The sequence below is a fragment of the Panthera tigris genome, chromosome E1 (assembly GCF_018350195.1).
Source record: "Panthera tigris isolate Pti1 chromosome E1, P.tigris_Pti1_mat1.1, whole genome shotgun sequence".
Classification (NCBI taxonomy): domain Eukaryota; kingdom Metazoa; phylum Chordata; class Mammalia; order Carnivora; family Felidae; genus Panthera; species Panthera tigris.
This window is the reverse complement of record NC_056673.1, coordinates 57,875,420-57,889,487: the sequence shown is the minus strand read 5'-3', so window position 1 is coordinate 57,889,487 and position 14,068 is coordinate 57,875,420. Positions and strand designations below refer to the sequence as shown.

The window sequence follows — 14,068 nt, the reverse complement described above, 5'->3', positions numbered from 1 at the left end:
AAGATGTTGGTGGGGTCCGGGGGGGATGATGTGAATCTCTGCCTGGGCTGGTCGAGTGAGCCACACCCCCTGGCCAGCCCAGGCCACGTTGCCGTGCGCTGAGGACACCCTAGTTTTCCCAGAAGCCCCCTGCTGCCCCTCCCCTGCCCCCCCTCCCCCCTCCCAGGACAGTCTGGCCTCCCTGGCTTTTCCCTGGGTGCTCGTCCTCTCTCAGAGTCTGAACACAGCCTGTGTTCTTGGGATCATCGTCTTTGCCCATGACTCTCCACCCGCCCAGCTCTTTTCCATCCCAAATCTGGCTGGGAGTGCGAGGGATCGGTTTTGCAGGCTGCTAGCCGGGGAAGTGACATCATGTGGTGTCCGTGGCCCGAGGGGTGGGGGCAGGGGCTCTGCGGTTGTGTGTGCTTTGAATTAAGTCTACGGTTGTGCATTCCAGTAGCCAACATCTGGCGGTGAATTCATCAGCCAGTGTATCACCCTTGATCTCAAACCCAGATGTTGTGTTAACGGCAGAAAGGAAAGAAGAAAAAACAAAATCCCAGCAGCTTGGGGAGAGGCCATCATTTTTTAGCACAAAGCAGTTAGAACAAGGATCTTTATAAAGCCTCTTGTTCCCGCCGCTGCCTCTGGTTCCTACGGCGGAGGGCGGGCCAGCGGAGCGGAACCCCTCGCTGCTGGGGGGTGGGCAGGCCGTGGGCCGATCACCCACCCCAGGGCCGGACACTGGGCCCAGCAAACGTGTGTCCATGCCTGGATTTTAACTTCCTCTCAGATTCTTTTCTGCTTTTCCCCAGCCCTGGTCTTTCAGCGGCCTGGGACTGAGAGGGACCCGTCCTATGCTTAGAGTGGTCTCCATCCCAGAGCTCTGGAGATGCCCATCGCCCGGGGTGTGGGAGATGCCTTTCTGGAGAGTTCTCTGCCTCCTCCCTGTCCACCGCGAGGGTGTGCGTTTCTGTTTTCCTGTCCATTGTCTGACTTCTTGCCTGGGTTGGATGCTCCTTGAAGGCCCTCCCACACCTCCCCCCTTTCTCCCGTGGGCAGCAGAAGGAGGCCCATGCTTTTAGGATTTCGCTTGAAATGCAACCCAACCCCAGACTCTTGAGTTTCTGGCCTCGTGCTGGGGGCAGAAGACTGAGGGTCCAAAGGTTGGCAGCCAGAGCTGGCTGGGGTCCACCTTGGTGCCCCTCCAGCCCTCCCGCCCTGTGGGGCCCCTCTGTCCTGTTTCCCCTCAGGTCTCCTGCCTCCACTTGCCTGTGGGATCCTCTGGCTCTGATAAATTTATTCGCTAAAGCTTTTCGCGTGCCCTTCCCCCACCTACAGTGCTGAGCCCAAGTAGCCCCTGCTGCCCGGAGCAGGTTGGCGGCTCTGGGGCTCGAGCCCGCGTGGACAGGTGTATGTGTCGCGCCTCTCCTTCACGTCAGGAGGGCGCTGACACTCGCAGAAGATCGCCAGAGAACTTCTCTTCATTCTCTTTGCTTCTCTTCATTCTCTTTCTTTCCTTCACCTTCTCTCTCGTCTTGCAAAGTGGAGAGAGGGGGTCCCCACGCAGAATTCAAAGACGCCGAAGCACCTGAGTTCTTGTGCTGCGTGGACGAGCCCCGTCCGAGCTCCTCCGGGCCCCTCCCCCCGCTTCCCTGCAAGCAGCTGGCAGCCCGGGAGCCACTTACCATTCTAGTCCGACCCCGCGAGTGGACCCCGGACCCTGGATGCAACCGGTGCCTTCTTTCCGATAATCTGAAACAGGGAAGTGTGGAGTCTGTCGCCCTAGGCCAAAGCGAGCATGTCAGGGAGCCGCGTCAGACCGGCCCCTGGGATTCGTGCTGACCGGGATGTGCGGTCTGGACCCGAGCGGCCAGCAGGTGTGGCTCTCCAGACCCGTCACCCGCAAGAGTGGGGACGTGCGTGCCGTTCTTCGCCACAGCGCTTTTGCTGTTCTGTCGTCTGGAACTAGAGGTCCGTGGGGCCCCGGGCACCGTGTTTCCGAGCCCTCACCGCACCCGGAGGGAGTGCGGGTACCGGCAGCGGCACCTCGGCTGCAGACGTGAGCGGCTGTGTCTCCGCGACGTCAGGGAACTTCCCAGAGGCTGCGCGGAGGGGGAGGGGCTGACACAGAATCTAGCCCGGTGCTGCCCCTTTTGAATTAGGATTTGGACTGCCTGGGAGCCTTAGGGGTTTTTCTGGGAGAAAACTGCATGGAAGGCAGTGGAACCTTTTCACTGTCTGAGAAGCGTTTGCTTGTTTTCTGCCCGCCAGCGAGTGATGTTTCTTGAGCACCTATTTTGGGTTGAGCATTGTGTGGGGGTAGCGGGGCTTCTGGAAGGCAGTTCCAGAAAGCATGCAGAATTGGGTGTATTATAGTAAAATCCAGCAGCAATGCCCTTTCTAGAACCGTGGCTTCCCTTGGATGTTTCTGGTTCATTTGATATCATCAGCCGGTGACAGTGTCACGGGAGGAGACAGGGTTAATCTGGTACATTTCCTGATTTGCATGAACACGTCTTAACGTGGCGTTGCAGTAGGGTATAGATTACACAGGTAGTACGAGGGACCACCGACAGACTTCACCTGGATCCCCAGATTTCCCAGGTACAGCTCATTTCCATCTGGCGAATACCTGGTGAGCACCAACTGCTCTGTGCCCAGAACATAGCGTCTGCCAAAAAAAAAAAAAAAAAAAAAAATGGGGCACCTGGGTGGCTCAGTCGGTTGAGCGTCCGACTTTGGCTCCGGTCATGATCTCACGGCTTGTGGGTTCGAGCCCCACGTCGGGCTCTGTGCTGACAGTTCAGAGCCTGGAGCCGGCTTCGGATTCTGTGTCTCCCTCTCTCTCTGACCCTCCCCCGCTCATGCACACACGTGCACTCTCTCGCTCTCTCTCAAAAATAGACATAAAGAAAAGAGAACGTAGCCTCTGCCTATCAGAAAGGCAGGTGTACAGGTGCTTGTGACAGGATGGATGAGAGTGTGGAATGTGCCAAATGCTATGGGAGGACAGGATTTCCCAGAACAAGACAGGAAAGGGCAGTTTTATCTGGGTCTTTAAGGATGAATAGAAGTTTTCCAGGCAGGGGAGGGGTAGATGGCATTCGGAGCAGAGGTGGGGATACCCCTGGGCAGGTTTGGGTTCAAGGGACTATTACGGGCTGGTGGAACAGCAGGATGGGAGGAGCTGGGGGTACTGAACCAGGAGGTACCGGGTCGCAAAGGGTCTCCCGTTTTAGACGAGGGCAGTGGGCGGCTGAGGAGGACACTTGAGCCAGGAGGGATGCGTCTAGAAAAAGTCAGCTGATGCCAGGGCCAGGAGGAGCCATGGAAACAGGTTGACCTGTTGCCAAGGGCAGAGCCCTCAGTTCTGGGCGGCCCACTGGGTGGCATTTCCTAGATGTGGGTTTGCAGGTTGGGGCCTGGCTCAGCCCCGAAAACAGGAACCTGTGGCCTTGGCCGGTCATGACTCAGCTGCAACAGAAGACACATGAACGGGGTTTGGGCCTGGGTGGGGCGGGGGCGCTGGTCCCTGGTGCCAGGCTGGGATCCGGGGGTTGGGCACAGACGGGGGGGGTCCATGTGCCTGGGCCTCCGGGCTCCGTGGGGAAGACCACCCTGGCCAGGGAGTCCCGAGATCCGAGCTGCCCACCCGCGGGTGGAGAACAGAGGCGCCTTGGTGCCCGGTTCTGTCTGTTCCTTCTTTCTCTGTCTTGCTCACATCCCATTAACGGGTGACCCTGCACAGCTGAGTTGTGGAGGCCAAAGCATTTAAAGCTCTTAAAACAGGCCGTGCCACCAGCTGATAGAGGTCAAAATGGGGAAAGGGAGGGCTCTGCCCAAATGACACGGGAACTGCCCACCTTACCTTGTCGGGGCACGGGCTGGGGCCCGGGGTCTGCCTGCCTTGCTAGGAGGAGGCCGTGGGGGGGGCATGGCCCACGAGCAGCCTCGGGCTCTTGCAAACACTCCAGAACCTTCCCAGCCCGGCCTCTTCCCTCTCCTTCACCTTGTGTCCCAGTCTGGGGTCATTTTTCTTCCGTGGGGGCTCCTTCCGTGGCAGCGGCCCCGTATGTCGGCCGGGATGCCCCTGACTGCCTCCTCACCCAGTTCGATACCCTTTGGCGGGTAAAGCGCTCTGACCCTTCCTCTGTCGTGCTCCCTATAGAACCTGTGTCATTATCACAGAGAGTCAGCCACAGGACATCTTTCAGGGGCACTTTTGGGACAGATTAGGCATAGCGGGATAGACTCTTCAGATCGAAGACCACCCCCCCGCCCCACCCACTCCTAAACACGACGAGGCCTCTTGGGGAGGCTGTTACTCCCCTGCCTTCAGCCTGGAAAAAAAAGCCTGTTTGCCAGTAGACTGCGGACGGAGGCTGGGTGGTAGGAGGCTCCCCGTCTTAGCTGCAAGATGATGATTGCGGGCCAGTTAATTTGCTTATCTGCTTCCCCAGCCACATGCATACACAGTGGAGAGAATTTGCAAAAGCCCCAGAGCACTCAGGCATGACCTCAACAAAGCGCTTTGTCCCCATCGGTGCCTACCAGTAACCCCGCTGGTCGTGAGAGATCAGGTTTCTGCTTCTGGCTCCCGTGGACCGATTCTTGGGACCAGAAGGGGGCTCTTAGGGCTTTACCTCTTGACCCTCCCCGCTGAGCTTGTGAGGGGTCTGGTGCCATGCTAAGGGCTGGGGTCATCTTGCCCCCTGCCTCCCGCCTCCCTGCTGCCCCTCGCCCCTGCTCGGAGCCAGGACGGCACAGGGGGGACTCTCCTCACCTCTGTGTCTTTATTTTGCAGTGATTAGGGCCAAAGCAGTCAGCGTAAAGGAAGTAGACTCCGGGAACGACATCTACGGCAACCCCATCAAGCGGATTCAGTATGAGATCAAGCAGATAAAGGTAAGGGAGACTGTCATCAGGTTGCCCCACTGGGCAGAGCAGCGGGAAGGTTGGGAGCAAGGTTGGGCTCCCCAACCCCCCCAGAGGCGGGAAACCATGTGGAGGTGTCCCAGGGTGTCGGGGAATGCAGTGCGGCCCCCGTGGAGCAGACCTAAGGGCTTCGAGCCACAAGTCGATCTGGTTTTCCTTATCCGTAAATGCCTGAAAAGTCGTGTGGACCTGCTGGGTTCCGTCGACTGGGTTACTTCAAAAATGTGTCATCTTCCTTGTGATGGGTCGTAAATTCGGGGCAGGCCCTCAGCATTATCAGCAAGTGTGCCCGAGTTTCTATGGACCATTCCACGGGTGCCTGTCCTCGGCTGAGCTAGGGCGAGGTTCGAAGCCAGGAGACCTTGGTCGTTGCGTCTGGGAGGCCTCATTCCCCCCACACTGTGCTGTGGGCTCTAGTCTTGCCTGGTGAGCTTTAAATTCTAAGAGGAAGGAAGGAGTCCTCTGGGCAGGTGTGGCGGGAGCCAGCTTCTTGCAAGGGAACGTGAAGGAAGGAATGGAGCCCGTAGCCCGGCCGGTGACGGAGAGGAACATCGGCCGGGTGGCAGAGGGGCGGACAGATGTGGGGGGTGGGGGGCAATGCGTTAGTTTCTTCAGAACGTGTGTTCGTGTTCAAGGGCAAGGAGCCCGTATTTGAGGGGAGACGGGGCAGAGGGCGGGGCTTGGAAAGACAGGACCAGCCCTGGAGGATCTTGATCGTTGGCAACAGTCGCTAAGTCGGTCTGCAGGAGAGAAGGAGATTCTAGGCTCTAGCTGGAGAAAGGGCTTTGTCAAGGTGGGAGTTGTAGCCGTGCATATTTAACTTCGTTACAAAAATGTTATTTTTAGCCGGAAACGTTATCAGAAGGTCAATGAAATGCTTATTCGCTGCATCTGTGGCAGTTAAGAGGGCGTGTGCTATGAGCGGGAGAGAGAGCGTCTCTGTTCTTGAGACCTCACTGAGGCATCGTGAAAAGGCCGGTGTCGACACCGAAGAACAATTCTTGCCCTTTGGTGATTAATAGAGCTTGTTGTCGTCACCATCGGCCTAACCTTTCCTGGCGTGGGTGGGACGAGCTGTCTCAAAGCCGGTTTATCATGACATTGAGATGACCCTATTCCATCGGGGTTTGCTTGTTGAAAGCCCCTCCTCCCCCCCAATCCTGTCCCCCAAAACCAACGCTGTTGACTCTGATTTAGGCCCAGCAAAATCCCGATGAGGTGCCCAAAGCCCGAGGGCGCCCCCTGGGCTCCGCCCCACAGCCGGGGTGGGGGACTGTCCTCAGTGCACACTCACGTCCCTACCGGTCACCACCCCTGGTGGGGCCACAGGAACCCCTGGCTGTGGTGGGTTCTGCCTGTGTCACCTCCTCCCGGGGAACAGCGCGCCCCTCCACGTGGGCTGCAGGCGCGTTCAGTAGGTCAGTCAGTAGATCCGCAGGTGAGGAGTCAAACCCCATTGGCCCCGGGGAGTCACATCCTCATTGCAAGGGGGCAGTCCCGCCCCGGGGCCCCATCAAGCAGCCAACGCTTGACCCAGATTCCTGGCAGTGCACAAGGGGGTGTCCCTCCACGACGGGTGAGAACCACCCGGAGATATACGGGCCTCTCCCCGGAGATGCTGAAATGACCTTGTCGGTGGTAGGGAGAGTCGGGCGTCTGAGACGGTTTCCTCCAGGTGACGGAGTCGTGCCCAGCGTGCTGATAGCTGCCACACTACGTGAGGAGTGTCTCCGGAGAATCAGTCTACAGGGGGAACGGTCACCTTCTAGCTCACTAGAACCTTCTGCCCCCCTTTCCCATGCTGGTGGTACCACGGGCGCAGGTCGGGCGGCCCCTCCCCAGGATGTTATGCGGGGGACCCGGACTTTGTTAGCTGTGCGGACCGGCCCTCCTCACGTTTCCTTATCCTTGTCTTTCCAGATGTTCAAAGGACCCGACAAGGACATAGAGTTTATCTACACGGCTCCTTCCTCTGCTGTGTGCGGGGTCTCTCTGGACATCGGAGGGAAGAAGGAATATCTCATTGCAGGTGTGTGTGTGGATATGCCCTGGAACGTTGTCAGGGACCGTCCAGGGCCGCGTCTCCAGGGTGGGACCTTGCGAAACCACGAGGCGGGACGGAGTCCCGGGTCCTGACGCCGAGAGGCCGTCCCGAGGTCTCTGGGCTTCCCTGCCCTTTCCCGTCTGCGAATTCCTGGTGGATTCTCCCCTGCCCCCCGGAACGGGGGACCCAGTGTGGCTTCATGGGGAGACACAGTAAACCAGTGTCCACGGGGAATCTGCGGCCGGGCAGACACCAGGAGGTGAGAGGGTTTGCGTTTTGCTCCTGAGGGGGAGTCGTGCGCGAGATGCCGGAGGCACTCATGGCTGGGCGGGAGGCGGAGAGGGGTTGAGACCTTGTGTTAAATCTGCTGATGTTATGAGGTCCTTGACCTGTGCAGCGACTCCCCTCATCCTGTCTTTTTCCTTTTTTTTTTTTAGTTTATTTACGTATTTTGAGAGAGAGAGAGAGAACACGAGCCGGGGAAGGGCAGAGAGAGAGGGGGAGAGAGAGAATCCCAAGCAGGTTTTTGCACCGTCAGCACAGAGCCCGGACGTGGGGTTCAAACTCACAGACTTGCGAGATCGCGACCCGAGCCAAAGTCAGGTGCTCGACCGACCGAGCCGCCCAGGAGTCCCCTAAATGTTTTCTTATGAGCATCTATTATAGTTTAGGTTTTCTTGAGCTAGAACTCACACACCATACAATTCACCGTTCAAAGGGCATCATTCACTGGTGTGATACCTCCATCATCAAGATGGGCAACCACGGCCACCGTCGGAGAGAACTCCGTACCCTTTCGCTGTGTTACCTCCCTGGCCGCCCCCCCCCCACGCTCCTCCCCCGGCTGCAGCACCCCCCAGTCTACTTCACGACTCCGTGGGTTTCCCTGTTTCAGAGGCCTCTGAATGGAATCGCAGAATATGCGTGGTCCTTCGTGCGCGACGTCCCTCACTCCGTGGGGTCGTTTCACAGCTCCGTCCAGGTTGTAGCAGGAATCAGAACTTGTCCCCTTTCTGGGGCGCCTGGGTGGCGCGGTCGGTTAAGCGTCCGACTTCAGCCAGGTCACGATCTCGCGGTCCGTGAGTTCGAGCCCCGCGTCAGGCTCTGGGCTGATGGCTCGGAGCCTGGAGCCTGCTTCCGATTCTGTGTCTCCCTCTCTCTCTGCCCCTCCCCCGTTCATGCTCTGTCTCTCTCTGTCCCAAAAATAAATTAAAAAACGTTGAAAAAAAAATTAAAAAAAAAAAAAAAAAGAACTTGTCCCCTTTCTATGGCCGAGCAGACCGCGGTCTGTCTGCCCGCTCACCAGTCATTTCGTGGACGCCGGGGTTGTCTCCACCTTCGCGCCCTTAGGCACGAGGCTGTCGTCCACACCCGTGACCAGGTGTCCGCCTAGCGGTGTTTTCATGTCTCTTGGGCCGATACGTGGGAGTACAATTCCAGGGCATATGGTGACCACGTTTAAGCATTCGAGGGGCTGCCAGACTGTCTTCCAAAGCAGCTACGCCATTTTACATTGGCGGCATCTACTGTTTTTCCGATAAGAAAAATAAAGTCAATCGGAGAGAGAGGGATGGGGACAAAATCACGACGCGGAGACCTTCCTGACTGTGCTTGTCACGGTGAGGCAGGGGACGGCGGGGCCGGGCAGGTGCACAGAACACGTGGTGCGGGTGCCCAGGGGCAGCTGTTAGAGACCCAGGTCAGCAGGTGCAGGGGGACAGTCAGCCTCAGGCGTGTCTCCTTGCGAAATTTTTACAAATGACATCTATTGCTTTTATGATGAGCAAAATACGCCCTGGAGAGAAGGCAAAGGAGACAGAACCTTGCGTGGTGGCGGGAACTTGGCGCCCTGACAGGTCCACGGTTTCCAGGTTCCCGCATCGGGTTTTGCCCCGGTCGGTCGGTGAGGAGCAGGGCTTTAACCTACACGCCTCACCCCGCGTCTCCTCACGTCGCCCTCTAGAGGCAGCCGCCCAAACTGCAGAGCTTCCAGAGCTGCTGGAAGGAGGGCGGGCCAGGGTCCCCTCCGGGTGGGGGCTCCTGGGTGGGAAGGTGACCTAGGCCTGGCTTCAGCAAGTCTCCACCATCTCCCTGCGACCGGAAATCGTGGCGCCCCTTTCCTGGCCCTGGCGGGCTCTAAAAGCTTTTCGTGCAGATTCCGTCCAATCCTTACGACCCCTTATGAGGAAGGCGCTGCCGTGATCCCCATTTTACAGATGAGGAAAACCGAGTAGACGAACACCGTGGCCCAGGTCCGGGGGTGTGTGCCTGAACCCGCTTCCCCACGCCAGTTGTTAGGTTCTGCTTGGTGGCTCGTTGGTCGCTTGACATTGGGGTGTGTTTAGGGTGCAGACTTTTCTGGGCAGATGCTGTGCGGGGGGGGGCGGGGGGGGGAGGGTGTTGGGCACTTCTCCGCACACCCGCGCCCGGGCCGCGCCGGGCTCTCACGCTCTGCCGTTCCGTTGGTCGGGTCCAGGCTGTGGAGGTCTCGCTGCCCAGCCTCTAAGCCAGCAGCCCCTCCCCCGCACCGTGTGTGAGAATTCCCGGGGGAGTTGGTCCCTGGTGCCCAAGTAGCACCGCAGACCGGATCAAGCAGAATCTCTAGGGGTGTGGCCCTGGCAGCAGCATTTTTTCTTAACGTTTGTTTATTTTGGAGAGAGAGACAGAGCACGCACACAGCAGGGCTGAGCCCCAGCAGCCAAGGTCGGTCCCCTCCCTCACGCAGGGGCTCTCCGGACATGACTCTCCTCTCCCGGAGCCCCTTGTGGTCAGGCCTGCTGCTTGCCCAGCGATTCCGAGGACCTGGGCACTGCCCTTTTACTCCCTGAGGACGGGCAGTGGGGGACAGCAGTGGGGACAGCCCAGAAGGTGGATCCTGTCCAGCAGTCAGGAGCCCTGGCATGTCATGTCCCCGTCCCGCTGACCGAGAAGAGTGCGAGGGAGCCGCGTGGCTGCCTGGAAAGTGTGGGTCCAAAACGAGAGCCGAGGTGCACACGGCAGCTCTGTGGTGGTTCTTTTGCTAGTGGTTACTTTGTGTTATTTTGGGGGACGTCATAGGAGAGTCTACTGATTTTGTTCAGCCCTGTTCTGAAAGGAAGAGGCTTCTGTGTCCGAATGAAGCTGGGTTTTTAAAATTTATTTTTGATGTTTGTTTATTTTTGAGAGAGAGAGACAGAGCACAAGTGGCGGAGGGGCAGAGAGAGGGAGACACAGAATCCGAAGCAACTCCAGGCTCCGAGCTGTCCGCACAGAGCCCGACGCGGGGCTCGAACTCACGAACCGTGAGCTCGTGACCTGAGCCGAAGTCGGACGCTCAACCGACGGAGCCCCCCAGGGGCCCCTCTACTTATTTTTAATTGATTTTTAATTTGCAATTTCCTGATGGCCTGAGAGCCACAAAAGGCACTTCTGGCAGCAGCTGGCCCACCCTTGACAGGGGGGCCTCGCTCATCTGACTTCTTCCCCAGCTCGGTGAGATAGCTCTGGATACAGTCTGGTGTTCACTTTCTGAGCACAGGCTCTCCATCTCGTCCTCCTGGGGTCAGGGTGGGCCACCCAGAAATCACGGGGCGCAGCAGACAACTCAGCCGGCCCGAGGCAGCCCACCTCCTCTCGGGCTGATGATTCAAGTTCACGTGTTGAGCCGGGCACCATGAGACACTCATGTGCGGGAACTGTTCTAGAACGGGCCCTGTAATTTTCTTCTGCGGTCCTCTCCTCCGAGAGGAAAAAGAAGCATACGGTCCTCAGTTACAAATTTTAATTAATTCCTGTCTTCCTCTCCAGTCCGAAAGGACTGTGTGTTTTTCCAAGGCAGACGTAGTAGAATGTGACAGACGGGCACATCACGCGTGCCCGCCCAAGTCTTGGTACCCGTCCCTGTACCGAGAGGGTGTCCTTTTAAGATCCGGAGTTGCTGCTGGACTTTATACCCGACGTCCAAGGTCACCGGTATCCCCGTAACCAGGGCCACAGAAGACAGTTTGCATTGCATCGCGTGTCCTTCCATGCCCTAGTCTTGGCAGAAGCTCGAATTCGTGGTGAACAGGTCACCAGGGAAGACAGACAATGGGGGCGCCTGGGTGGCTCAGTCCGTCGAGCGTCCGACTTCGGCTCAGGCCGTGATCTCGCGGTTCACGAGCTCGAGCCCTGTGTCAGGCTCTGTGCTGACGGCTCAGAGCCTGGAGCCTGCTTCCGATTCTGTGTCTCCCTCTCTCTCTGCCCCTCCCCCACTGGTGCTCTGTCTCAGAAATAAATAAACATTAAAAAAAAAAAAAAAAAGGACGGCAAAAAGCGGCAGGAAGTGGGACGCTGATGCCAGCCAAGCAAGACAGCAGACATCCCTGTAGAAGTTGGGAGGGCAGAGCCAGCACGGGCCCAGCCTGTCTGTAAAGAACGACCCGGCCGGGCCAGGGGAGGGCCACGGCATACCTCCCTGCATGGGCCATGCACGCCAGGAGAATCCAGGAGACGGGAATGAAAGTCACTTGCCATCTGTCTGTTTCTCCCCTCCTTAGCTGCTCTGGACTCCTAGAAAGTCGGGGGGAAAAGCCAAACACTTATTTTTTTGTTTGCTTATTTATTTTGAGAAAGAGCAGGAAAGGGGCAGAGAGAGAGAGAGAGAGAGAGAGAGAGAGAGAATACCAAGCAGGCTCCGCAGTGTCGGCACAGAGCCCCGTGCAGGGCTCGAACTCACGAACCACGAGATCATGACCTGAGCGCTCGGACGCTCAACCGACGGAGCCGCCCAGGCGCCCCAGAGACCTATTTTTAAAGTACTTAGAACCACCCAAGCACTTTGTTACTTGTTGGGAGTCAGAATGAATGCTGCAGTAGCAGTCCTGCTTGTTGATTCTGTCCTTCGCCTAGAATGTCAAGTGCAAACAGACACAAGGGAAAACAGGGCTCCCAAAGGTCAGGGGAGCCGTCAAAACAGAGGTCAGAGCGTCCGAATTCGCGTGCAGGGAGTGCCTCCTGCAACCCGCCTGGTGCACCGGCTGTCCCCGTGCCGCTCGCAGCCTCGGGCGAGCCGACCCGTGTCTCCCCTGGCCAGAGATCGCGGTGGCATTTACTTGCCGCAGTCGACAAGCCGCGTTAGTCACTCAGCTACGTGTCAGCGGGTTCTCTCCGCGCCCAGTGCTGTGCCTGAGGTCGTTATGTTGGATGTACCGGAGATTTGCCGAGTGCGGTGTGCCCAGGGTGCCCCCCGAGGCTCCCGTCTGCCCCCCGGGGAGCCTCCCCCTGCCCTCTGCCAGGCTCCGCCGCTCGTCGCCGGGCACCCGTGCGTCCTGACGCGATGCCGTTGCGGTCACAGGGCTGGGACTTGAAACGACCTCCCGAGCCCTCCTTACGTTCTGTCATTCGCCAGAATTCGCTTGCCTGCCCTTGTCTCCTGCTTGGCTAAGGCCAAGGCCGTCCCCAGCGTGAACTCTTCAGCAGAGGAAGGGAGGGGCAGAACCAAGAGCCTGAGGTATGAGGCACAAAGAGTGCCTCATCTCCCCCCGCCCACCCCCCCCCCCCCCCCGGAGGGAAGGGAATTTGGAGCGGATTCCCAATTCCGTGAGATTCCAAGGTTTTGCCGTTCGTGGTAGAAAAATCCAGACAGGTAGACCTCATCAGATGGAGGAAATGTCTGGAAAAAAAACAAACAAACAAGCAGGAAACAGTATGGTCTCCATGCGGCGTGATTTTTTCTGCGCACATCCATGGGCATGAAAGGATATTGGAAGGAAAGGCGTCAAAGCGTTAGCTGTGATGGAAACGGGAGGTTTTTTCCCCGTTGTGCTGTTCTGTGCTGCACGGCGAGCGCACGTTCCTTTTATACTCAGAGCAAGCGACCCACGGTGGAGTAGCCCACTGGGGCTGCCGTGAGGCCGCTTCCCCAACAGGGATTGGTTTCCTCGCAGACCTGGGGGCTGGGAGTCCGAGATCCAGGCGTGGGCAGGGCCACCCACCCCCCTGGCCTCACCTGCTCGTCCCGTCTGTGTCTGGATCTCTTCTTATCAGGACACTGTTCTTATGGGGGGGTGCCTTGTGACCTCATGTAACTTAATGACCCCTGGGAAGGCTCCAAATGCACATCCTGAGGTGCTGGGGGGTTAGGGCTTCGACACAGGGATGTGGGAGGAGACACGACACAGGCCATGACACTCGGTATTTGTCAGTAGTAAAGTTCCCTGCGCCCCAGCCACGCTCAGGTGCAGGAGATGGGCAGGAGGAGGACGTGTATCTTGCCCTGAGCGTGGTGATCCCTGTGTCCCCAGGAAAGGCCGAGGGGAACGGCAAGCTGCACATCACCCTCTGTGACTTCATCGTGCCCTGGGACACCCTGAGCACCACCCAGAAGAAGAGCCTGAACCACAGGTACCAGATGGGCTGTGAGTGCAAGGTAAGCCGGTGCCACCTTCTTTTGGGCCTTCACTTCATCACCTCCGTCTCCAGGGAGACCGCTGGGCTTTGATCCCTGGTTTCTCAGTCCACGAGGTCCTTAGGACGGGGCCGTGGGGAGGCACGGTCTCTCCACCAGCGAGGCTGTCTGGCCGGGGAAAAATCCCCGAGGCGTCCCCCTGCAGAGGGATCCGTGGGAGGTCGGGGCTGTCTAGCCACCTGGCCTATGGCTTCCAGGAAGGAGAGCCTCCCGGAGGGGGAGGGATTCTGTGGGGAGAACAGGGAAAGAATGTCCCAGCCCCCCTTCTTGAAAGCAGCACAGAGGCTGTGCCGAGCACAGCTGCAGCCGCGCTCACGTCAGATGCACCTGTACGCGGTGACATCCCCAGGCCTGCATCCCGTCCGTCCCGCCGCCCTGCACCCCACTGCCCCCGCCCCCAGCCCCAGCGCAGGAAACACCGCGGGCACCAGGGCCCCTCTGCCACCGGAAGTGAGTCTGGGGCCTGAGAGCAGCAGGGATCGGGCCGAGCCGGTTGGCCCAGTGCTTATTGGCACACCGTCGTCGCTAACCTGTTCCTGAGCTCATTCAAAATACAAATTCCGACCCGCAGCCTTGCATACGTGGAGTAGAACCCCCAGTGCCCGACGTGAGATCAAAACTGAATTCTATCCTTTCCCTGTCGTAGACTCTTGTTCCTCCACCAAAATGCTGCTTGCCGA

General features: G+C 58.4%; 1 protein-coding gene across 2 annotated transcripts in view; it reads left to right on the top strand.

The window, feature by feature from the left end:
* Positions 1 to 14,068, top strand: part of LOC102952846 (metalloproteinase inhibitor 2) — a 48,055-nt gene that overhangs the window by 30,501 nt on the left and 3,486 nt on the right. For both annotated transcript variants that reach the window (XM_042967703.1, XM_042967704.1), the window contains 3 exons: positions 4,787 to 4,887; positions 6,838 to 6,946; positions 13,225 to 13,349. In XM_042967703.1, coding sequence (XP_042823637.1) covers positions 4,787 to 4,887; positions 6,838 to 6,946; positions 13,225 to 13,349 — 335 coding nt within the window. The remainder of the gene's footprint in view (positions 1 to 4,786; positions 4,888 to 6,837; positions 6,947 to 13,224; positions 13,350 to 14,068) is intronic.